Below are 24,882 nucleotides of genomic sequence, written 5' to 3'. Positions count from 1 at the left end.
GGCGGGACGCGGGGTGGGCGGAGCCGAGGGGTGGGAGGGGTGGGGTGGGGTGGGGGGGGAAGCGCTCCGGCGCGGGGCACGACGGGAGATGGAGTCCTCGGGGGGGCGCGGCGGTCCCGCCGCGCCCCCCCGAGGACTCCATCTCCCGTCGTGCCCCGCGCAGGAGCGTCGTGCGGCGGGGCGGGGCGGGGCGGGGCGGGGCGCAGGGGGGTTGTGGTGGCCCGCGGCGCGCGCACAGCACCGGGTGCAGCCGTCGCCGTCGCCTCAGCAGCGCCGGGAGCCGCCCGCTCGCCCTCCTCCTCCCGTCGCCGCCCTTTCTCCTCATCCTCCTCCTTCCTTCTCCTCCTCCTCCTTCTTCCCGGAGCCCGCAGCCTCTTTACCCTTTTCCCCCGGCCCCGCGAAGATGGTGGACCGCGAGCAGCTGGTGCAGAAGGCCCGGCTGGCCGAGCAAGCCGAGCGATACGACGACATGGCGGCCGCCATGAAGAACGTGAGTCTCGGCCCGTGGCCGTCGGCCTTTCTCTTTCACCCCCTCCCCACACTCCCCCCCACACCCCCCGGCTCCGCGCTCCCCTCGCCTTTCCCGTGCTGCCCGCTCCCGGTGGGTGGTGGGCCTGGGATGGGGCGCGGGGCGGGGGGGGCGTGGGGGTGTGCGGGCCCCGGACCCTCGCCGTCCCTCCGTCCGGCTCCGGCCCTTGTGCTGCCCTCGGCACCCCCGCGCCGGCTTCTGCTGCTTTCGCCTTTCCCCGCCCAGGGACACCCTGCTCTCTCCTGACTCCCCTTCCCCGACCTAGAGCCCCCCCACGCATCTTCTTCCCTATTCTGGAGCCCCCACGCACCCTTTCCCCTGCCCCGGAGCCCCCCACGCATTGTCTCCCCTGTCCTGTTGCCCCCCCATTCTGCCCCCCGCATCCTCTCTCCTGCCCTAGAGCCTGCCCCGCATCCTCTCCTCTGTCGTGCTGTCCCCTACTCTGCCCTACGCATCCTCTCCGCTGCCCTAGAGCTCCCCACACATCCTCTCCCTTGTCCTGCTGCCTCCTACTCTGCCCCACATGCCCTCTGCCCTGCCCTAGAGACCCCCTATGCATCCTCTCCACTGTTCTGGAGCCCCCACTCAGCCCCACACATCCTCTCTCTTGTCCTAGAGACCCCCACACATCCTTTCCCCTGTTCTGGAGCCCCCACCCAGCCCCACACGTCCTCTCTCTTGCCCTAGAGACCCCCACACATCCTTTCCCCTGCCTTGCTGCCCCCTGCTCTGCCCATGCATCCTCCCCCCTGTCCTCTTGCCCCCTACTCTGCCCCCCAACAACTTCTCCCCTGCCCTAGAGCCCTCACGCATTGCCTCCTCTGTCCTGCTGCCCCCTGCTCTGCCCCACACACACTCTCCCCTGTCCTAGAGCCCTCACCCTGCCCCACACATCACCTCCCTGCCTCACCTTCTCTCCCTTCATACCAGCCCCCCTGTCCTGCCCCACATATTTTCTGCCGTGCCCCCATCTCTCTGCCCCCCCACTGCGGGGCGAGGCTGCAGGGAACCCTGCGGAGGGAAGGCGGGGGGGGGGGGGGGGTTGGCGTGCACACCTCTCCCTGCTGCTGAAATACCCCCCCGCCATCGCTCCCGTGCATCCCTTCCTGCGCGCGGTCGGTGAGGCTGGTGTGTGCTCGTGACCCCAAAGATCGGGAGCCCCTTCGCTGCCAAAGCTCTTATTTTTACTGCACTTGGTTGGAGATTTATGAATTGAGTCATGTTGTATTCATTTCACGCTCTTAAAATAAAGACTCTGCATATAGCAGGCTGATCTGATTTGTGACACTGAACGCTCCCCTTCAATACTGACATTTTGACAATATAAGAAGGGGAAAAAAGCCATATCTCTGATCTGATCTTGCAAACAAAGCAATCGTGGGAGGCAGGATCAAGTCATTCCAGAAGATTCTGCATTTGTCATATTGCAGAGAGGCTAGACTGGGTGGAGGGAGGGAGGGGGTGCTTTAAAGGGGAAAACTGTTCTTTATGTTTGTCTTCTTAGTCAGGTCTGAACCTTTGCGAGGAGCTGGGGTGTCCTCCCTGGCTGATGAAAAGTGAATGCTGATCTAGGAATGTCGCAGTCTGCCGTGGGTGCAGCTCTGTTTGCCCATATTGCACCATTTTGTCAATAACCTTGCATTTATCAAACAGACAAAACTGTCACAGCCTAAGAACGGGGAGGGAGGAGATGTCTTATCAAGAAATGAAATACGGATAATCAGAACAAGATATTATCATATTAAACCAACCGGGCTATTCCTCTGCTGCACTGTGGCTTTTATACCGTTTTCTGATAATGGCATCTATTCATTTTAAAGCAAAGCCTGCTGTGTGAGCAGATCCTACAGCTCATTTCCTACGGATAATACAGCCACTATGACAAAGCCAACAGGGATATGCCTGGGACGCACAGCCGTGTTGCAGTATTCCCGTCAGGCGAATTTCCCTAGCCTGCTTACCCAGTGTCGGTGTTTAAACCAAAGGTGTTATTAGAGATTATATATACCTTTTTTTCCCTTTTAGTCCTTATTGGCCCTGATGAAACAGTAACCCGGGCTAATGCCGCTTATCAGTTGCCGTGTAGTTTGGCCGTAAGAAAATGATTCACAGTGGGAGTGCTGACACCTCCCGTGACAGCAAACAAAAGGCAGAGCTTTGTTCTTCATTTCTGCACGACACTGCCCAAACTCTGGCGCGGTCGGTCTGGCGGTGATGGGCATGTCACACTTGGTTATCCCTGTCACCCTCCTGTGTGCCGCCCATCCCCCAGCTCCGGTTGTGCGGGAGGCTGATGACCTCGCACTCATTTCCGTAGCAACGCCTAGTGATGTCATATGCGATGGTCCAAGCTGCAATGCACCCAGGTGGTAGCAGAGAGCATGCAGGCTGCGTCTAGCGAAGGTGATGCAGAAGCATTCCCGTGGTCGTCGTCGTTTTTTCTCCTGCCCTCTAAAGCTAATTGTCCTCTTTGCTTCCTTGACGCCCTGCTGAGAAATGCTGGACGGCTTTCCTTTAAAGCCTGGCATGATGATGATGTGCATAAAAGGGCTTCATTTTCCTGCAGCGTGATCTCACTGTTGCATTCTGGTGGTCCCCCCATGGGTGGTGACATGGCAGCCGGGCATGTTGTTCAGGAAACCTCATCCCTGCCTGCAGCCTCTGCTGAAGGGCTGTAGGTGACCCTGCTCTGGCAGGGGGGTTGGACTAGATGATCTCCAGAGGTCCCTTCCAACCCCTGCCATTCTGTGATTCTGTGTGATTCTTTGATTCTGTGCTATTTTAATAGTTTAAAATGGAAATGACTTACTAGGGCTCTTGCTGTCTGCTGATTCACCCAGTGCTGCTTGCCACAGTGATGTACTGGATCACAATAGTTTCTTCCAAATACTTATTTTTATATATATACATATATATTAAAAAAAAATAAGAAGTTCTAGCTCCTTCCTTGCTGCAACTGCCAGCCGTCAGTGCCCCTAATTGGTATGTGCAGTCACATTGCTGCAGCAGGAGCAGGACGGCTTCTTCGGTCTACGAATGTGACAGGTTTACTGGGGAGTCTCGTTAAAACACAGCAGACGGTCCCCTCTCCTGCCAGAGGGAGCAGAAGGTGATGCTGCACCCAGGAAGGATGATGGGGCTGGGCTGCGTGACCTTGGTCATATCCCTTGTCACCTCAGCGCTGTCTGGGGGCACAGTCAGCTCTATAATGTGTTGGAGAGCAGGAAAGCTCCCTGCTGGTCCCCAGGACAGTGGCTGTGTCCGCTGATCAGTAGGCAGGCATTGGCCTTGGGCTTGCTATCCCAACTGAGCCTGTGCCCAAGCAGCACCAGTCGTTCCCTTCCCAGCCCGCTGGGTTTTTGCTGCCCGCAGTGCCTGTGGCTGAAGCGAGCTGCCTTTTTGTCTGGTTCAGCTCCAAAAAGGGTTTACTGCCCGACCCAGTGCCAGGGCTGTGGATCGATACCCATTAGCTGGGGAACGGTGATGCTGCTGGAGGCTTTTCAGTGGTGGAGCCCTGCCAAGCCCCCGGCAGGTGCTGCCTGGGGAGCAGAGCATGTGTCTTCCCAAAGACCTTTAGGGTTGGGCGATACACAAGTGAACAACCGAGACGATTGCAATAACGTTTATAGGAAATAAGTCACCTAAAAAGGATGGAGAAGGATTACTATATTGCACCTACGTACCATGTAGGTATGGGATCATATGGCAGAGTCCGTGAGCCCACCTGAAGGTCCCCTGTGAGGGGAACACCTGGCTACTTGGCTTTGGGGACCCAGCCTTTTCAGCGGGGCTGCGGCTGTGCTGTATGTGAGGACCATCAGCTGCGATGGTGGTGGGTGTGGAGGAGTGAACGCTGGAGATGCTGAAAAGCAGATGGCTGCTGCCCAAGCTTTAGACACAACTGGGTCTTGGTGCAGTAAATGGCCGTTGTGGGTGGAGGAAGAGAGCGAGCGTGGGGAACCGCGGGCCTTCTCTGGCACACAGGGTATGGGGCTCCTGCCATGTTGTTCACCAGCCTGGCAGGCTATCGTCCTCCACACCCAGTGACCAGGTTGGCGCAGATAGCGGGGCTTCATGCAGATAGCAGGCTCGCCTTTGGAAAGAGGGGGAGTAACACAAATCCCTCCTATCTGGAGAGTCCCAGGGGAATGGAGCAAGGATGATTAGCTGTTTTCCACTTTGCAGTGTAGACGAGACAAAAGGGTGAGGTGGAAAGGCTTCTCCAGGAGTAGTGCTGGGCAAACCATCTGTGATGGTAGGAAGGGAGCAAGGAGTGTGGTGAGCTGCTATAGTAGCACTTCCCGGGGGGCCTGGGAAGGCTTTGGAGAAATCATTTCCAGTGGAGAGAGGGTGTGTTGGCATCTAATGACAGCATCGATGCTCTTGCCTCTGCCTCTTGTTGCAGGTGTCTTGAATGCTGCTCAGCCTCGTGGTGCCTCCTGGACCACTGCGGCATGGGGCTGCATGGCTGTGTGCTTCCCAACCTGCTCTTGCACATCGAGGAGCATTCCTCTCGCCCTTTAGCAGCGAGGGCTTGCTCAGACCTGAGTGATGGTGGTGGGGCTCTGAGACAGCGTGACTCATGAGCAGGGCTTCCTTCCCGCAGGTTCGCGGGGTCAGGGCAGGATGGCTGCTCTCAGGAGCTGCCATCCTGCTGCGCTTCCGACCTTGTAACGGTTCACAGCATGTGTTGTCTCTGCATAAATCAGCCTCAGGACCTTCTAGTGGTAGGCTGAGTTGCACTCAAGCCACAGACAGGTAGCAACATGCCCTGTATGGAAGCGCGGTGGGCACTGCACACATTAGCTGTATTAACTGGTGAGGCTTCAGCAGCTCAAGCTCTTAGAAATTCCCCTTTAAGATCCTGGTAAATCTTTATCTATGAGCTTTAGGAAAAGCCCCTGACTTGTGAGACCATGGTGGGTTTCTCTCAGTTGGCCAAGTGTTAACAGCCAGGTATGGGTTTGATTAAAAATTGTTCTTTTTGAGCTAAACAAAAGTGATACTGAGGCTGTGATGGAGAATATAGCTGTTGAATCCTCTGCAGATCTCTGGAGTACATGGAAGCAGTGAAGCTCTTGGGTGAGGGCTCTCCAAGAACCCTTAGATATTTTGCGCTTAGCCAGTAGGTCTTCTGGATGGTGGCTAACCCTGAAAGAGCAAAAAGGTTGGTCGAGTTGTCTTGATATTCCCCCCCCCCCTTCTTTCTTGCGCTGCTGCTTTTGGTTAAAGATGACTGGCTCACAGGAGACTTTTTTTGGGGGGGAACTCCAAATAAGCTTCATAATATACAATAATAATATAATATGGACAAGCCCTACCTGCCCGAGCTTTGTTAACCATCTGATCCCAACATTGCGCTCTGAAATAGACTCTTTGGGCATTGCTGATGTGAACTTGTGCTTGCTAGAAGCTGCAGGAGCAGCATTTCAAGGGCAACCACAGAACTTCATCTCCAAAAGTGTTTTCTGAATTGAAAACTCCTGCCCCTCTGGAACATATACGCTCTGTTCTTGGCTTGTCTCCTCTGAACTGGATGATGTTGTTTGGCATCCTCTTAGCAGTTCTCATGAGTGTGCTGGATGGTGCTTGCAAGAGAAGTGATGGCAATCCAGATAATTGTGTTGTATCCTTCTGCCTCCTCTGCTTCGTTATGGCTGGCACTACCCATGGCCGTTCTCTGGTATCTGGATTGTGATGAGGGGAGATGAGGAATGTGCTTCTTCCTCGCCTTCTGCTACTGGTAGAAGGAAGATTTTCCATTATCTGAGGATCGCCGTTATATTTTTTTCCTCTTCCCCATCTCTTCTTCACTGGGTGTTACTGGACTGCTTCATTTTAAGCTCTTACCATTCTTGTGTCTGGGCCAACAGCATTAGAGCTGGTCAGGAGCGTGGTCAGCTTGCCTTTCTGGGTAGGAATGAAAAGTCTGAGCCTTGCAGAGCTTAAGATCAGGGAGGTGGAGTAAAAGTGACCTGATGGTCCTCAGTGGCCCATGAGGAGACCTGGGCTGGACCAGGGTTTTGTTCCCAGGCTGATGGGTGCCCCCAAGCCCCTTTGCAATCACAAGTACAAGGATTTTCAGAGGCTGATGTTTCACTGCACCACTCCATACTGGGGTGTTACGTGCTTGGAAGAAGCACAGCTAGGATGGAGATGGAGAAAGATGTCAGCATGTGCAGGATGGTGCACGGATGGAGGACTCCAGCTGTACCAGCAAGCTGCTCTTCTGCCTCCTGCTGAAATGCCAGGATGGAATGGTTTGTGCCATTTGGGGTGGGCTGAAGCTGTGCCAAAGAAAGGACTCTGCAAGGGCAAAATGCACATGGTGGGAGCTTTGTCAGCTGGCGTGCTCAGGGGCCTCTGGTATCATTGTCCTGGTGAGCTGTCACTTAACCTTGGATACAGTCTTCTGTCTTAGATCTCTAAAGAATTTGTGCTCCCTTGGGTTCAGTAAGTGCTCTGAGAGGGGTGAGCAGCCTGGCTGGGTGTTGTGGAACTGCAGATTTGGGTGGGGTGAGGCACTGAGTGTGCAGGTCTTCATGCCACGAGGCATCAGAGAAGAGATGTGCTTGTCACATTTACCATTTGATTGATGCATACCCGTAGTTAGGAATTGATGTAGTAGCCCTGACTGTTGAGGATACAAGAAGAAACATGTCTCAGGGTGCAGCTGATGGAGCAGGGGCTGGGAGAGGAGAGTGGTAGCCATGGCTTTGCATCTGGAGAAACCTCCATGGACGGTGAGGTATCTGTCAGGGTATAATGCATGAACTCTACAACTCTTCAGCTTCTGTTATGAGCAGCTTCATGCCAAGTAAACCATGTGCAAGGGTACATATTTAGGAAAAAGAAACAGTCCAAGCTTTTGTGTGTCCAACTGCCAAAGCTTGAGTAACTAGCTGCTTCTTAGGAGGTGGCTTTGTCTGAGCTCAGACATGCTCTTGGATGCAGAGCACTGCTGGACTCGGTGCTGCTTCTCTCCCTTGGCACAGGTCAGTAGCATCTTGGGAGCTCAATACCAGTCTGTCAGGGAAGGGAAAAAGGACTGTCAGACTGGTTCAGACCAGGGCTAGCTGCTCCCTGTGTCCCAGCCAGACACCAGGCTGTTCAGAGGCAGGTACAGAGGAAGAGGGGGTTGGAAAATGCCAACGGTCTGACCCGAGGTAGGGTCGGTGTCTGGGGCATTTAGGACTCTGTGGATCTGAAGCTGCCTACTGTGTTTCTGCCCAGTTCTACCTCTTCACCCGTGACTGACGGTGAAATGTGAACACGTACTGGAATGACTGCGGTACAAAGCAGAGTGAAACAGGATTTGCCTGGCTTCCCAAGCATTTCTCCATTGACAGTCTTGATAGCATACAGGCATCATCTTCGGCTTCACTGTGGCAAAGCTGTGATGCAGGGCTTTGGTTGTCTCTGGATAGCTGATGACCCTTGATGCCTCCAGGCACTCTTCTACGCTCCAGTGCTCTGCAGCTGAAGATAGCTTTTTCCAAAGTTAATGCTGTTACAAGTATTTTTGTGCTAACTGGTTTGGAGCCAGCTTAGACCTTCTTTCCTTTGCTGTCCAAGCCTTTGTTATTCCTTTCTGTAAGGCCGAAAGCTTTAACCAACTTCTGTTCTTTACTGGAAAGGTAACTAACCAAACTTGACCTTGGCTGAAGTCTCCCTCCCTCCTATTAGATTCATGTGACTGCGGATGAATGGCAACCTGATGTCTGGAAAGCAAAAATTTAATGAAAACAGTAGCAAGTGTTTACTTGATTCGGTTCTGCAAGCGATGGTCGCCACTGGAAAGCGATAGCTTGGCAACCCGTTTTAGCACCTGCTAAAATGAAGTGGAGATAGCTGTGAATTAGTCGCTGTACTGCTGAAGATACAGTGGTTTTGTCTTTTGACCTTTGAAACCTTCGGCTTGACTTCAGGATGCTGTTCAGATAAATAGCCACAGCCGGTTTCATGCTGGTGGTAGTTAGATGAAATGCTCTGCCATGGCTGCTGGCTGCCAGGCTCTGCCTGTGCAGTTTTTTGGTCTTTGCAGACAGGGAAACTCTTCTTCCCCCGTGGAGACAAAATGGCTTTGTGGGATATCCAGCCTACGGCTTGCACGGTGCTGTCTGAATGCACTGTGTGTTTACACGTGGGTGGTGGAGGACCCTGCAAGATGAGTGAGGCTGCGCGGGAGCACGGCTGTGCTCTCCTGTGCAGGATGCGGGTGGTGCAGTGGCATTGCTGAGGTCCCTCCTGGTCTCTGCTTCTGCCTCCTCCCACCTTCCCCCTTCCAAAGCAGAGCAAGCTTTGAGCAGCTGTGGGGGATTTCACAAATTTGTGCTTGTTCTGGAGCAAGTGGGGAAAGGGGAAGGATGTGGACCTGCGACCAGCTGGCTGTGGGGTTTGTCTAACTTGGTGGTGTGTCATCTGCTCGGCTGGGCACGGCCAGTGCTGTCACAGCCTGCTTGGTCTAATGAGCAAAGTCCCTCCTCCCGTCCGAAAATGAAGGAAAAAATGGTGACAAAAGGACTGTCATTCTGCTCTTCACATTTTTATATTATTATATTTTTTTAAGTAAGAGGCCTGATTCCTCTCTCCAGAGGCCGGATGTCAAGATGTTGGATTCCTACCCGTGGGTCTGGATGGGGAGCCTCCCTGGGGAGGAGCTTGGCAGCGGGATGGCTTTGTCCGGCTTCTCTGAGTGCACAATGATGGCGAGCCCAAGCTGCCGTGTCTCTCCAGCCCCTCCGGTAGGCGGGAGCTGCTGGGGCTGGTGGAGTGCTGGGCTTGATGTTCACCCAGGAGTCTCACCCTGGTTGCAGTGCTGGTTTGCTTGGTGGGATCTGGAAACGCTCAGAAATGGTAAATTCTGGAAAAATGAGCTGAAGTGATGAGGCAGCAGTCCTCAGGCTGCAGGAAACACTGATGAGACTGTCGCGCAAAAGCAATGCCTTCGTGTAGCTGGTGAAACAAAAGCCTTTGTCTCTGCCTATTTAAGTACAAACTTCCCTCAATCTCCGGTTTTTCTGCACTAACCCGGATTTAGTCACATCTCCGGAATGACCCAGCATGTGCTCAGTTAGGTATTAAACAAACCTGATTTTTGGCCTCAAACTGGTAATCTAGTCACCAAGGGCAGTGCATTAGTTAATAGCAGTAGGAGAGTAACCAGAGAACACGTCAGTGATGATGGCCATGAGATTCCCTTAAAGTGATCCCCAGATTAGGGATTAGAGTACTTAATGTTTTTCTTCTGTAAAGGAGATGTTAGAATTGAGTCAGTCTGCGGGTGTTTGAGGCAGCTGCACTTGGACAAACGCAAGTCTGCAGGGACTCAAAGTACAAAACATTCCTTAATTGTTTGCAAATTCCCTCTGATCTTACTGGATGCGTTGGCTTGCTTGGGATGTATCTTTGCTTACGTACCAGGCAAAGCTACTTGGCATGTCAGTGTGCTTCTGATTCCTCTCTAAGATGGTTTCAGCAAGGCTCTAGAAAAATACCAGCGAGAAGTCTCAGCTTCAGCGTTAACGAGGCTGCTGATGGACACGTTGTTTGGACAGTTGTGGTGTTCTGCAGCATAAAGTTTATTAATAGTAGTTGGAGAAGCTCTTGCTGTGCTTCTTGCTAACAGACACACTTGAGAACTGCTGTAGGAGATCTGCACTTGTAAAAGACTAATGCTTAGTATTCAGCAGTGAATGAGAACTGGGGGAAGATTAACAGCCTTTGATTTACACCCAGCTGAGGAAGGCGTCGGAGCTTTGCCTGTTTATGCGGTTGGGCTTTGTTAACGTGGGATGAATATTTCATTACCTTGACGTTGGGAGCTTGGCTTCTTGCATTTGGTGGTGTCAAGACGTCGGCGCCTGAGGGGCTCTGTCACCTGTGATGAACTGAGATCAAATCTGTGGTAGTAGTCCCCTGGGCTTTAAAAGAGGACTGGGAGGAGATAGCTGGAGCCAGGCGAGGGTACTTAAATCCACAGTCAGAGCTAGAACAGTAAAGTGACCCTCCTCGTAATTTAAAATTGGTTGCAGTGCTCCAGAAAGCTGCCAGAGCAAAAACTTTAATTTCTCTTCTGCAAGTTAATTTAAGGAATTAAATAAAATTGTCTTTGCTAGGGGTGTGTAAGATCAAGCCTGAAATCCCTCAAGCAGTGGGAGGGTAAAGTACACCTGGAGGGATAATCACCTTACTCGCTGGTGCGGAAATTAAACCTATGGTGGAGCTGGCATGCTGGAGTCCACCTGGGTGTTCTGGAAAATCTCTTGCTTAATCTGGCAAAACATGTTTCAGATGCTGCAAGGAACTGCTGGTTCTGCAGACCAAAAGACCTAGAGCAAAAATCTTGGTGTTGTGGGTTTTTTTTGTTTTGTTTTTTAATATTTCCAGAACCATGCCTTGATGTGTGACAAGCAGACTTTCCCAAAGCCTTTGGGGTATTGACATGAAGCGGTTAAAACCTTCTGCGCTAGCTGCAGGGTCTCTTTGCATGGTTGCAGCTTCTCCCATTTCATCCTGCTGGCCAGCCGCTGAGATAGGGATGGTTCTTCCATGCAGGAGGAAGCCATGCAAGCAGCCAAGAGCTGCCCAGTTCATCCTGTTCCAGCAGACCCAGGAGCAGGCTCCCTCAGCAGCCAGAACTTGTTCTCAACCTTTCTCAGGGTGTCCTGCCCGTGGCATGTCATCTCTCCCCTCTCTGCTTTGTTCAACTCAAATAGAGGTCATGGGTACACCATAATGCTGTCATTTTTTGAGCCCCTGATTAAGGACAAGCACCTCGTGTTGGCCTGGCATTTGAAGCTCCAGGGAGGATTTGATGATCTGGTGGCAGGGTGCCTGGCAGTGGGGCTGGAGGTGAGCAGGGAAGCACTAATGTCTGAGCCAGATTAGTACTCTTAGAAGCCGTGAGGTAAGTCTTTAAGCAGCTAACGCTCCCAGCATCACTAAACACCCTCCCCACATGAAACTTGATTCATTTTCTAGTGTATCCCTGCTCACGTGCTGGAGTCCCTGAAGTCTGTCTAGCTTGGTTTTGTTTTGTCATAAATTGGAGGGAGGGGGGGAAAGTCAGTCTTCCCCCGCGTTGACCAAGTCTCAAGGCTCTGGAAATGACCAGTGGTCATCCCATGGATGGCTGCTTCGGCTCAAAAGCCTGTGAGTGGATGGACTTTTCTGAAGAATACTAATGCTTGAATGGGAGGGGGGGGGGAAATCAAGTTTTTAAACTTGTATAGAAAAGCTGTTGAGGAAAGAGCTGCAGTTACTCTTCAAGAGCTTCTCGGCTTGCATCCAGAGAAGTTTAATGAAGCCCAGAAGAGCCTACAGAAATCACTGAATTGTCATTCTTCTTTCAAAAGGATCTACTCAGAGCTCCTAAAACTTTTGGCACGCTCCAGGAGCACGTCTGAGCTCCCACGGCAGTGGCATGCTGTGACACTGGTCTTCCACATGCTTTGCAGAAAGCTTGGAGAAAGGGCATATCGGCAAGGAACAGACTGGATAATCCAAGGCAGGAGAGCTCCCTGGGCTGTTGGGCGATGGAGCAGGGTGGTGATCCTGGGCTGCTGCTAAGGTGCTTGCAGAAACGCAAAATTGGACAGATGATGCTTGCCAGCCTGCCATATCTTGGGGAACAGATAGCTTGACATCCCTTCTGTTGTGTTGTAGTTAGCAGGCAAAAGGTGCTGGTATCCCATCTGCCAGAGACGGTGTGATGAGCCCTGAGTGACAGTCCTCTTAAATGCTGGGACTGATGTGGTTCGACTTGCTGCTTTCTCCATCTGGTGGCCGGAAGGCACCAGCCCAACGGAGGTTGATTATTTTTCCCAAGAGTTTTTAATAGGTACGAGGCAGCTAATGGCAGCAAGACAGTGACACAAGTTGTCCTATGACCCGTTTTCTTCATCTTTAATAGCCTGTCTTTCGGTAAGGCTAACAAGAATCAGGGTGTTAATAAGTAAGACAAGAAGAACTTTGCCTTTAATTCCTTAATGGCTCAAAAAGCAGATACTGGCTATAGGAGCAGCTCTGTGCTACAAGGCTCTGCAATCTAATTCAGAAACACTTTGTAGACCTACGCTGGTGCATTCGAAGAGCATTCACGATGTCCATGCTGGTTGTTGCGATGTGTCTGGGCTGCCCTCAGTTAACTCCATAGCCATGGCAGATTGCAAGGTCCAATAACATGCCGGGAAGCCACGTGTGGAAGGCAAGCGGATGTTCCCTTGTGTTGGCCTTATCTCAAAAGCTGCAGAAGAAGCTGGCGAAGCAAATCGGTGGCACTCAGGTGTTCTGCAGCAGGGAAAACTTGAGCCGTTAGACCCAATGCTGGGACTGCAGCGCTGCAGATAAGGGGCGGTACATGAAATGCTGCTACCAAGTGCAGAACAGGAACAGCTTAGAGCCCTGCCGTACCACTGGCTTTCATGCTTTGGCTCCCTTATGGCCTTTTACATGCAGGAATGACCCAAGTAGTTGAAACTTGCTTTTTCTCGAACTAAAATCCATCAGAGCCAGACTGAAACCAGAGTAGATCTGCAGGCTCCAAGGACTGATCAAACCTGTGTGTAGCGTGATGAAATTCACTTTGGCTTAAGTAGTTGTTAAGCTACAGAGGCCAATGAAATAAATTAAGTCTTGATTTTCACGTCTCCCTTCCAATTTGAAGACTTTGTCTCGGGTGGTTCAAAGTCGCCTTAAATAATGAAGGCTGCATGGTGGGATGAAAGCCGCTGCTGGCTGTAGGAGCATGCAGAAATCCTAATCGGTGTCTAGAGTGCCTAAGTAGCCTCTGAGATCCAGTTATGCTACAAGCCATAAACAATCTTCCTTTGCAGACACTGGTCCTTGATGGACTTGGAGCAATTTGAAACGTAATGGCAGAACAGTCCCATGTGCTTTTAGCTGCTGTCCTGCGATGAGAGCCAGCCGCTCCAGCTTAAAAATGGGAACTAGAATACCATTATTCATACTGAAACAGGCAAAGGAGACAGCGGTGGGGAACTAACTTCTGCCCACAGCCTGCCTGTGCTTTTCTGGTCTTGCCTGAGAGGAGAGGAAGGGCTGGACCTGCAGCTGAAAATCCCCCTAGCCACGCAGAGATAAAACATGAGCAGAGAGGGCAGCGGAGGGGCTTGGCACGGAGAGATAGCGTTATGGTAGGACTTCCATTTTGGAAGTGTGACATGGGAGAGAAGACTAAAGTACGGGGGCAAAACACCCAAACCAGTGAAATCTGGTAAGATTTTAGATTTAGGTCTGGTTTAACACACGCCTACTTTGTGTTGAAGTAGGCCAGTGCTTAAGAAGAGCATCTTTCCACCTGCTCCGATGGTGTCATAGGACAGCTTGCTCTGGAGCACGCAAGGAGAAGCTGTTCTTGACGAGGTTGTGCAACATCTAGTCATGGCCGTAATCAAGCCAACAGGTAATGGTGACAATTTAATGTGCTCGAGAGCAGCCATTTCTTCAGAAGCTTGATGTAGAGTGAGATGGGGACAGAAAAACCAGGTGGTCTGTCTGGCCTGTCGCTTCCAAAATGACAGCACTTGGGCTGCTGAAGCTGTTCTGGTGCTTGGAAAACGTGTGATGGGGTCCCACCATGAGACGGTGGCTAGAGATGGAGGGGGAAAGTAGCGTGGCTGCAGGTAGTCCTGAACATTTATCGGCTGCTTGAGCCTGAAGTAGTTACGTGCTGGTTGCTCCCCTTGCTGGTGGCTTCAGACCAAGTAAGAATTTCAGTGGTGGGACTTCTGGCCAGAACATTGTTTCAAAAGCACGTTTGCCTTTTAAAACAACGAAACAGAAAAGGGGACCTTCAGGCCAGACCTCAGTGTGACTAACAAGCTGCATGTGAAGGAAAACAAGGCAATTGTGAGGGTTTCTGTTGAGAGATAACATACTTAATTACACGGTGCAGAAGCTGTAGATAGAACAGAGGAAACACAAGTGCTGAGGAGGAGATGGCTCTTTTGTATCCTGGTGCAAAAGGAGATCTGGTGGTGTTCAAAAGCTGTTCTCAGTGGACAGTTTGAGGTTCTCACGGTTGCCTCTCTCTCTCCAGGAAAGCTTAGCTCCTTTGTAGATGTGTAATGTCTTCAGGGACTTGGGGTCTCTTCGAGGCAATCAGAAAAGCAAGAGTGTTGAGGCTTATAACATGGATTAAACTCTCAGATGTTGATGGTATTCCCCAAGGAAGAATGTCGGGGTCTGCTCAGCTTCCTCTACTGTATGCTTTAAGATAAGACATCAAAGCTTGGTAGGAGTCATAAACGGGTGGGCATTTAGTTATAAAAAGAAGTGAAAATCCATGTGTGTAAGGATAAAGAGGTAAAACTAAATCCTGTGATGGATCTCCATTGCAGCTGCTGAAGCGTCCTCAAAAGTTGTTATTTCATGATGTACTGAGAAACGATTACTTCAGACCTACTGATACAAGGTGAGAAGTGGAGAATAAGAGTCCTGGAGTAAGCCCTGTGTAAGCAAACTAACCTGCTGGCTGCCCCTGTAGGTCTCAAAAAAGCCTGATAATTAGGATACTTCTGGAAAGAAGGTGCAGTAGGACCAACCCTTGGGCTTTTGGAGAGCATGGACCTTGACATCAGGGGCAGGTAAAGTTGTGCGTGCTGCCTGGCTTCTCTGTGTGAGGCTGAACTGGCTGCAATGCGATACTTGGGCACGCTGGGAGCCGGCCAGGTTTTGGGCAGAGCACTGAGTCAGAGCTCACAGCTGTAGGACAGAAATCGGGAGAACCTTCTCTGAGATCATGCTGCCTCCAAAGAGCTTCATTGCAAATCAGAGGGCTTTGATTTGTACAGAACTCTGGACTCTCAAGCAGTAGAAACCCTAAACTTCCAGTAGTTTTTGTCCAACGGGAACTGTTGGACTATCCCTGTGGCTTTAGGGTACTTGAGTCTTGGTGGTGCAGATGCTGCACCCTCAAAGGCTGCAGGAACTGGTGAGACTGGAACTTGGCAGCGTCCTCAAGCTTGGTGATGGAGCGTGCCTCCAAGCCAAAGCCTGCCAGTGTAGGCTGCTCCATGCCGAGCCCAGTGTGGACCTGCACTCTCTGGCTAGGTGTCTTCTCCTCTGCTTCTGCAGAGCACAGGGCTGCCTGCAGTGTGTGAAGGGTCTGGCTCCAGGCCCATGTGCCACGTGCTGTGACAGGCGTAGGGGAAGCTCTTGCACGTATGACCATTGCCTGCAGACTAATTGGGAAATGAGAGGCACCGCAGCTGAGGTCTTCTGCTGCTCCGCATAAAGAGCGAGCCGGTCTGGTGGCTGGGCTTGCAGGCTGGGCTTGTCTGGGGGGAAGAAGCAGAAAGGAAAGTGAAAAAGGCGCTTTTTTTTTCCCCTAAAATAGCTAGAAGACTTGCATCTGTCAGGTTTCTAGCTATGTGAGCATGTGGACTAGCTCTTTGCACTTGGTTTCTTATGCTACATGCAAGGCTTGACTCCGTTTCGGCTGCGTGTGTCTCCTGACCCCCCACCTGCTGATCTACGGGGTCAGAAGGGTGAAATGAGAGGCTTGACAGTTACTGAGATTTGCAGTGCAAGTTCTGCTTTTCTCTGCTGTCAATCAGGGAAGTAAAACCCCAAAATGCCTAAGTTTCCCAGAGAGTAGGTAGACTTCCAGGCAGAGGGTGGTGGCTTTGTGTTCCTGGCAAGCCCTTTCAAGGTCAAACTGAGATTTCTTTGGATATTCGAAGTCTCTAATTCCATGTGATAGTGCTGGGAATGGCGTTAGGTGACCTAATGCGCATAGCGTTGGTCTATACATGAGGGTGCTGCCCTTCTTAAGGGAGGTGAGACCCCTCCAGGGTCTGAGTTAAGAATGGGGAGGTTCTGACAATATTAATCTGGATGATGGAAACAAACATTAGCAAAAATTCTCTGAAAGGGCTTATAACGTGACTGCCGCGATCTAATCCATGCCGGATGCAGGATATTGATGTTACATCAGAGGCGTTCAATACAATGCTATAAATTAAGTATATCAGAGCTTGCTGTTTAGCCTCTGGCTTGATTGAGCTCACTTTGTGTTGGTATCCTGCAGTGTAAGGAAAAATCCAATGCAGCATTTGGTTGGCCAGACGAGGCTTACAGCGAAGGCACAGACCCGCATCCCCTTGACAGGTTGCAGCAGTGGTTTCTGGATGGCCTTCTGCTGGAGACGTTCACCCGTACAGCGCTGCTGGCAAAAGCAGCGTGATGGTGATGTGCAGTCCCGTGCTGGAGTGCCACATGTACTGTGGCAGATCACGCAGAGACAAAGCTCCCCCTTCGGCGATGCAGTGGGGCAGGCCGGCGGGCAGCAGCGGCTTAGCTGTCGCGCTGAGATGTAGCGGGGCAGGGATGATGGCAGTTCTCAAAGGCAGCTTAACCTGGGGTACGTATTTTCCCCCTTCCAGTGACTAATTAAGGCAGCTAAGCCTAACCTTACTATGTCCAATATCTAGTGTCCTGGGCACCTCGCATTTTCTTCCTGCTGGGAATGCAAGTGGTTTTCTTTTCCTCTTCTCTCAGTTCAGTCACAAACTGAAATATTTGCAGATTGCAGCCTCTTCCCTTCCCTGCGCTAGTGCTGAGGGTCCCTGTCTCCAGCCGTGTTACACCTCTGCATTTCTCCGCAGTGCATCTCTGCGGCGCTCTACCTTACTGGGAGCCTGGGTACTGCTAGAAAGGAGTTACATGGTTAATGAGGCTCCCTTTCTGCTTTGATAAGTTCCCCACCAGCTCCCCAGAGGAATCTGCTTTCTCCACAGGTGTACCTTCCATCTGTCAGCGGGTTTGTTGGAAGGATTTTGACAGGCAACTTTCTTCTGTAATCCTTAATAGCTTCGAATTTAAAATGTTTATGGCAAAGCTAATCCTACGAAACTCCCTGTAGTTTTAATAAATCTGTCCTCCAGCAAGACTCTTCTGGTGAGAGGAGGTAAATCTACTTCTTTCTGCAGCGACAAATATCTGCAGACTTGGCTGGGGGGCAGCTTTAAAGTCACCTGCTTGGCCCACACTTAAAACTGGTGTCTGCGCTCAGAGAGCGTCTTGCTAAAAACAAGACCTCATGTGGTTATCAACCTTCACAACCAGTGTCAGGACAGAAAACTGTTGGAGTCGACGAGTCTCTTGTAGCGCAGCTGTCGATGCTGGACACTCCGTTTACAGCTGGAAGGTAAGAGAATAAGTCAGGTTGGGATTTCTGGATGTTTCTAGTCCCGAATCCCGTACTCAAAGCAGGGCAACTTAGATGGGAGAAGCCCCTGAGTAACCTATTCAAGTTTCCAGTATCTCCAAGAATAGACAATCCACAGGCTCCAGGGCAAGGGGACACCTTCATTGTGCTCCAGGGTCTTTCAAAGATGGCTTTTAGCTCGCAGTATCTTTAATTTATGTGTGCGCAGGTGTCACTCGGAGGGAAGAATGAATGGAGTCATCTCAAGGTTGTTAAGTCCTGTAAAAATACAGACAACTGGAGACCCCTGAACTTAAAGCGCTGCGCAGGCAGCATATAAATGATTTGCCGGGGTATTCTAGCACATCGTAGTCGGGCTGCATGCAGGGCTGAGCCTCTGCCCCGGCCCCTCTGCGGGAAGCAGCATATCACACGAAACCCAGGGCTGTGTGGTTAAACAGCCGCCGCTAGCCTGGCTGGGAGCGGGGGGATGTGGGTTAGTCTCCTAGCACTGGGAGCTACTGGATGCGGGTTAGTCTGACAACTGGGAGCTGCTGGATGGCCCGGGCATCGCGCACCCTGCTTACCTTGGGGCAGGAAAGCTGCGAGCTGCCTCGGCACGCTGCCCCGTGCACCTTGTCCTGCATCAGTGGCAACTGCTGGTAGAATCACGGGAGGTTCTGCCCTCTTTAGCGTGGCACCCGTTTCCCTGGTCCCTCAGCTGTCTCTTGCCCATGACACAGAAGGCAGTTGTGCCTGGTTTGCGCAGTGAGACCTGCTTTTGTATGGAGGTGGGTTGGTCGCTGTTTGCTGCTTCCCCCGCTGGGCTGTAGAGCATCTTGTGGGGCTACGCGACAGTGGGAGGTGGGAGCGGAGGCTCTTCTTGCTGCCTCTGCCTCAAGGAAAGGAGCAGAGGTCTGGATCAGAGACCAGAGTACTCCGCTTGCTGTGTGGGAATCCAAGGCTTAGCTGTGGCTTGGTTTTAGGATTAGCCGGGCTGTGGTTGAGATCTGCAGGCAGGAGTGGATGTTGCTGGAATGAGCAGGTCAATATGGTATAAGCAAAGGTGAGTCATTCCAGGCCACTCAAATGAGATCCTGGGCTGGACCATCTTCCACCTTCCAGCATGAGCCCTTGGTCACCTGATCACCACCATAAATGTGGTTATCTAGGCCCAGACCAAACCTTGTCCTTGCAAACGCTTGTGAAAATGACTCAGTATTTGCAGAAGCCTTTCACATCCAAATCATTACCTAATCCTTGTGAGAAGTGGCTGCCAAGAGGAGGCTGGCAGGTTCCTCCTCTGCTGGCCCGCTTGCCACGCGGCCGAACCCAGGGTGTGTATGCAGTGGGGCGGTGAGACCCTGCGGGGAGGGGACAACAGCAATATCCAGGCTCAACGTGCCGCTTGGCAGCTGTAACCCCCGAGCCGGGCGGCTGTGCGGAGCAGCCTGGCTGACGCAGCGTCCTGGGCTGCTGCACCCGCTCCAAGGGCGCAGAGACCCGCGTAGGGGGCACAGCGTGGAGTCAAGGAGGGGTGCGAGCCCTTCCCGAGCTGGCCTGCGGTCCCCAGGGCAGGGCAGCTGGTGCAGCAGTTGGCCGGCTGCCTGGCCGTTGCCGCAGGTGCTGTCCGGGTGGCTTCAGCCAGCTGCGGGGTTGCGGGAGCTGGAAATGAGATTATTGCAATATCAAGTGTGACGCTTCCCAGTAACTGAAACCGGCCAAGGTGGCGTTTGGCAGCCTGCTGGTGAAATGGCTCTGTGCTCCAGTGTCTCCTTAATCCCTCTGTTGCCGCGGCATCAGAGGCAGGTGGAAGTGGTGCTGTGCATTAACGCCGTTATCCTCAATGAAGAAAATCCCGTGTGGGAGGAGCATACTCTTACCATGTGAACTTTTAAGTGCTTATCTGTGCAGATGCCTTAGGCAGCTGTAATTTTAACATCTAACGTATTCTTTAGGCATCTCGGAAGCGTGCCCTGTGCTTATGGGAAACAGAAAAGATGGACACCCCGTAGCTATGGTATTGTTAATCCATGCGGCTAGCTTGTAACCCTAGACCATCTCCACCCTCTTGCTTTGACCGTCCCCTCTCGCCTGCATCACAAAGTCCAACTCTCACCCCACAGGTGAAAGGCGTCTCTTCCCTGGAGAATTTTTCTCATTCTGGAAAACACTGATCTGCTAAAAGACGGAGAATATCTCAGATAAAACCCAACCCGCCCTTTTTGCCGAGGGACTGGACCGCAGCGTGATTTCCCAGCCAGCTCCCTCCGGGATGGGAGCGGATTCCAGATGATTTATGAGCTGGCTGCCTGCCTTCTCCTGCGTCTCACTGGAGATGCACGGGAACACCCGAACGCGTGATGGGAACATCAAGTGACTGGGGCTTAACCCAAGTGTCTCTCTTCTCTCTCCCTCTCTCGATGCAGGTGACGGAGCTGAACGAGCCTCTGTCCAACGAAGAGAGGAACCTGCTGTCCGTCGCCTACAAAAACGTGGTGGGGGCGCGGCGTTCCTCTTGGCGAGTAATTAGCAGCATCGAGCAGAAGACCTCTGCCGATGGAAATGAGAAGAAGATAGAAATGGTGCGGGCCTACCGCGAGAAGATCGAGAAGGAGTTGGAGGCGGTGTGCCAGGATGTGCTGAGCCTGCTGGACAACTACCTGATCAAGAACTGCAGCGAGACGCAGTACGAGAGCAAAGTCTTCTACCTGAAGATGAAAGGGGACTATTACCGCTACCTGGCCGAAGTGGCCACCGGTGAGAAGAGGGCGACCGTGGTGGAGTCTTCGGAGAAAGCCTATAGCGAAGCCCATGAGATCAGCAAGGAGCACATGCAGCCCACCCATCCCATCCGGCTGGGTCTGGCTCTTAACTACTCGGTTTTCTACTACGAGATCCAAAACGCGCCGGAGCAGGCCTGCCACCTGGCCAAGACGGCCTTCGACGACGCCATTGCCGAGCTGGACACCCTCAACGAGGACTCCTACAAGGACTCAACGCTCATCATGCAGCTCCTCCGCGACAACCTAACGCTCTGGACGAGCGATCAGCAAGACGACGACGGTGGAGAAGGCAACAACTAGACCCCCCCGATGGACTGGCAGCCGCACGCTGATGCTAACTACTGCAGTCTTTATTTTTTTCCCACGAGTGGGGGGGGGGTCAGGGGTGGGGGAGGGAAAGGGAGGGGACACCTTCCCAGGGAGGCCCCCCACAACCTGTCTTTGATTGCCTCGTTGACATTTTTGCCAAAACACCACTAGTGGAAGTCAGGCTGGCTGTGCTGGTATGGAATAGCAGCCTCACTGGCATATGGACTGTTCTGTAGATTATTAATACAAGTGGAGCTGTCTTTAATTTAACTTTATCGCTAGAAATAAAAAGGGTTTTAAGACGAATTCGCGCGGATGGAATGGCCCTCGTTTTTAAGGAAAGCAACGCAAAAAAAAAAAAAGGAGTTCTGTGGTTCCAGTAAGGCTTTGTGCGTTTGTTTCTTCAGTCCAAGTGCCGTGTGTCCGTACCACGTCGCGGGGCGTCTCTCTGCAGCGCTCTGCTCGGCAGGGCGTAGCTTAAAATCCCCAAATTGAGAAGGAATTTAAAAAAAAAAAATAAAATGAAAATTAATAAAACTAAAGAATTCGGGGCTTGCAAAGCCCCAGGATTTAGGCCATCCAATCTTTTCCCTTTGTTTGTTGAAGATATTTATTAGGGTAGCTTACAGTATTAACACTAAATTGCAGTTTACAGTATTTCTACATTACAGCCATATGACATCAAGCCTTTGATTGTCTGTTTGTTTTGTTGTTGTCGTTGGTTTGGTTTTGTTTTGTTGTTTGTTTTTTTTTTTTTCTTTTGCTAGTTCTTTTGGCTTGCCTTCCTGATCAGTCCTCGCCTGTGGACTGGCTTTAGCTATTCTGTGTCGCCCAAGGCAAGAAGACCGACCGACCGCCCGCCCGAGGAACATCAAAGCTGCTCTAGTTTTTTGGTCAACAGCTTAACAGGTGCTTGGCTAGCGGCTGTTTCAACTATTTTAAGTCCACAGCAAAAGGTTTAAGAACTTAATTAGACAAGGGGGAAGTGTTTAAACTTAAAATGCCACTTAAATAATAAAAAAAAAAATAATAATAAAAAAAAATAAAAAAAAAAGAGCATTCAGGTCTGTATGTCATGTACTGTGTTTGGTATTTCAAAAGACCATCCTGATTTAAGGTGCCACAGCTGCTTCCTCAGGGATTGCACTGCCATTTCACTCTGCCTGACTTTCTCCCACTGTACCATGAGGTTTGTCAGCAGATCTCCGGCACCCAGGCTCCCTTGTTTGTCACCAGGGAAGCCGGCTGCCTTCTCCTTTCTCCTGGGGAAGCTTGTGGTGTAATGAGTGAACTTCAGGAGCCTAGAAACTAATTTGGTAGAGAAATCCTCAAGGGAAGAGCTACAATCATAGACATTTCTATCAACCATCGGGAGCCCAGGAACTTAGTTCTCTTCTTAGCAAAATCTTTTCCGAGTCTGTCCGATCCGGCTGGGGGTGGGAGACGGGGCATCTGAGTTGCTTAGCAGGTAATATTTACCCCATTTTGAGTAACTTTCTTTTTAATTCTTACTTTTACATCGTTGTTGGAAGTTCACTGCTGTTCTCTGGCTCGCGGAGTGCTGTGCCACGTGGCTCTTCACCTAAAGCTGCGCAGTAAGGAAAAAACATCGCACTCCTGCATTCTTATTTTTCCTTTTCTTTATTTTATTTTGGAAACAGGCTTTCATTGTCCCTTTCGAGAGTCAGTCCGCAAACAGCGTGTCGTGGTGTTGCACACACGGTACGAGCCGCTCCTGCTGTCGGGTTGCACGGGGAGACGTGGCTCCAGCTCCCTCCCCGCAGTCAAACGAAGCCGCTGCCCCGACTCCTGGGGGGGCGAGTGGGGCTGAGGCCGCCGCTTGGCCACCAGCCATTGCCCCACCTGTGCCGGCAAAGCTTTCGGGTTGGTTGGTTTTTGGTTTTTTTTGTTTCCTGACCGGGATGCCTTCGCCCGCAGAGTCTCGCCCAGCCCCGTGAGCGCATCCCCCGGGTGTACGGCGTGCAGCATCCCGCGGCGAGACGCTCGCCGTGCCGGTACGTGCCGTGGACTGGAAGATCGCTTTAGGCTTCTTAACCTTCCTTTGATCGACCCTCGTGTCCCGTGAGCAGTGTTGTCCCAGCTGTATAATTTGGAAGTGATTTACTGGAATTACAAAACCTATCTTTTTTTTTTTTTTCCTTCTTCTTTTCAGCTTTTGCTCTGGCTGCTTTAGGAAACTTATGCAGGAGAGATGGCACAAGAGGGCTACAAACGGAGTGGGGGTCAGGGACTTGATTTTTAAGCAGCTTGAATGGTTTCTTTTGTTTTTTAAGAGATGCACTTGCCTATGATACTGTCTCTCCAGTGAAATGATTACTGCTCCATTACTCTATTGATACAATATTGTGCATGCTAGTGTCGTATTTCTATACAGTAGCTTGAAATTTATTAACTTATACTGTAGATGTTATGTATTCCTATGACAAAATAGTCTTCAAAAATTTTTTAAAGTTTTTTAATTTATTTTTTTTTTTTCTTTCGGGGGTAAAGTTTGCTCTACCAAATAGTGATCGTAACAAACTGATCTGTTATGGATGTTGCTATAGTGACATGCAATTATATATGATTTTGTTTTTAAAAAGGAAAAAAAAGCAAAAGAAAACACCAGTGTTAGCTTAATCTTAATGTCTGGTGTTCGTCATGGTGAAATTATAACTATTACAGTGTAGGAGAACAATGACTGTGTTCTTTGAATGAGCCTTTGTTTGTGCTTTTTGTCATGTTATGCAGTGAACTATTTTTAAGGTCTAATCAGTGATTATTTTTCCAACTCCGTGTTTCTGTAAGGAATTATTTCACACACGGACCATTCTTAGCAGTTTTTCCTCAGTGATGGAATATCATGAATGTGAGTCATTATGTAGCCGTCGTACATTGAGCAAAATAAACTTACAGATCTGACGTCAGCGCTGCTTAATTGTTATCGCCTGTGTCGAATTTCTGGGGGGGGGAGCTCCGTGGGATGGGGGCGTGGGGGGTCTCCTTGCCGTCGTGGCTCGGGAGTCAACGGCCTTATTTTCTTCCGCCAGCGCAGAGGGAAGCTGGGATGCTCCGCATCCCTGCGGGTTAATGGCTGGCCAGGCTCCCAGCCTCTCCCGGCCTGGGAGAGCCCTCGGGATGGACGCGGGGTGCTCCCGTGGGAGTGTGGGGGGGGTGGGTGTCTCTCTCCCTCCCTCTCTCCCTCCCTCCCTGATGGTTTTTCCACTCGCAGCCGCGGGCAGTGACTCACGCTGTAAAAATACTCCCCTCCCTTGGAAACCGTAAACTGAAAATGCGCCTTGACTCATGCGCCCTGCGAGGGAGCCCGGGGGGGTGCAGGACACCCACCCCTGGGGGGAAGGGGCTGGGAACAGCCCCCCCCCACACACACGCACACACCCCGGGGGATGGCAAAGAGGGGCCGGGGTTTCTCCGAGCCCCCTCCATGCAAGGGCGGGACACAGCGCCCCGTCCCAGCATCGCTGCACGCTGACAGCCTCCCTCTTGATAAAGCCGGGGTGGCTTTTTGGGAGGTGGGGGCCACCCCCTGTGGCCCCCATGGCCACCCACCCGCTCCGGCATGGCCACGGGAGAGGGGAGGGGGCAGGGATACCCCTCGGGGTGGGGGGGGGTTTCCCTTGGGGACACGTTTGGGCTGCCAAACCATCAGCAGTGCCCCTGTGGGGGGTGGTGGTGGTGGGGGGGGTGTCGGTGACCCCCCCAGAGATGCACCGGAGGGGCAGAGGGAGAAGGAAAGGGGCAGGGGTGTCCCCACTGCTCGCCGGGTGGGATTTAGCCTTAAAATGGGGTGTTAGGTGCGCCCGGGGCTGGGTGCTGCAGTGCAGCACAGACATGGGCAGAGGGAGGGGGGACAGACACCCCCCCCCAGTACCCCCGGCCCTTCTCCCTGCACTGGGGGCTGGGGGGCTGCAGGGACCTCCCGCTCGCCCCAGTGCTGGAGCCCGACGGCTGGATGCCCCCAGGAGGCATGAGACCTGCCCAACTCATCGCACTGACCCCCGCTCCAGGTGCTGCAGGGCCGGGGAGGGGGGAGTTGGTGTTAATCCCCCCCCTCCCCGAGGCTG

The 24,882-nt window shown here is 51.9% G+C and overlaps 1 protein-coding gene across 1 annotated transcript; it reads left to right on the top strand.

Annotated features, from left to right (window-relative positions):
* Window positions 1-185: 185 nt before the first annotated feature.
* On the top strand, window positions 186-23,724 carry YWHAG (tyrosine 3-monooxygenase/tryptophan 5-monooxygenase activation protein gamma). The gene is made up of 2 exons (XM_063340599.1): window positions 186-490; window positions 20,132-23,724. The coding sequence occupies exons 1-2, from the start codon at window positions 404-406 to the stop codon at window positions 20,786-20,788; spliced, it is 744 nt and encodes a 247-aa protein (XP_063196669.1). The 5' UTR covers window positions 186-403; the 3' UTR covers window positions 20,789-23,724.
* Window positions 23,725-24,882: the final 1,158 nt, after the last annotated feature.

The sequence above is a fragment of the Chroicocephalus ridibundus genome, chromosome 7 (assembly GCF_963924245.1).
Source record: "Chroicocephalus ridibundus chromosome 7, bChrRid1.1, whole genome shotgun sequence".
Classification (NCBI taxonomy): domain Eukaryota; kingdom Metazoa; phylum Chordata; class Aves; order Charadriiformes; family Laridae; genus Chroicocephalus; species Chroicocephalus ridibundus.
Note: the sequence above shows the minus strand (reverse complement) of the source record. Positions and strands in the feature narration are given on the sequence as shown.

What these genes read in the sequence shown, in the direction of transcription:
- YWHAG (XM_063340599.1), top strand. Translation starts at nt 404, where the DNA reads ATGGTGGACCGCGAGCAGCTGGTGCAGAAGGCCCGGCTGGCCGAGCAA. An exon ending in TGGCGGCCGCCATGAAGAAC is followed by an intron (nt 491 to 20,131) that starts GTGAGTCTCGGC and finishes CTCTCGATGCAG; the next exon opens with GTGACGGAGCTGAACGAGCC.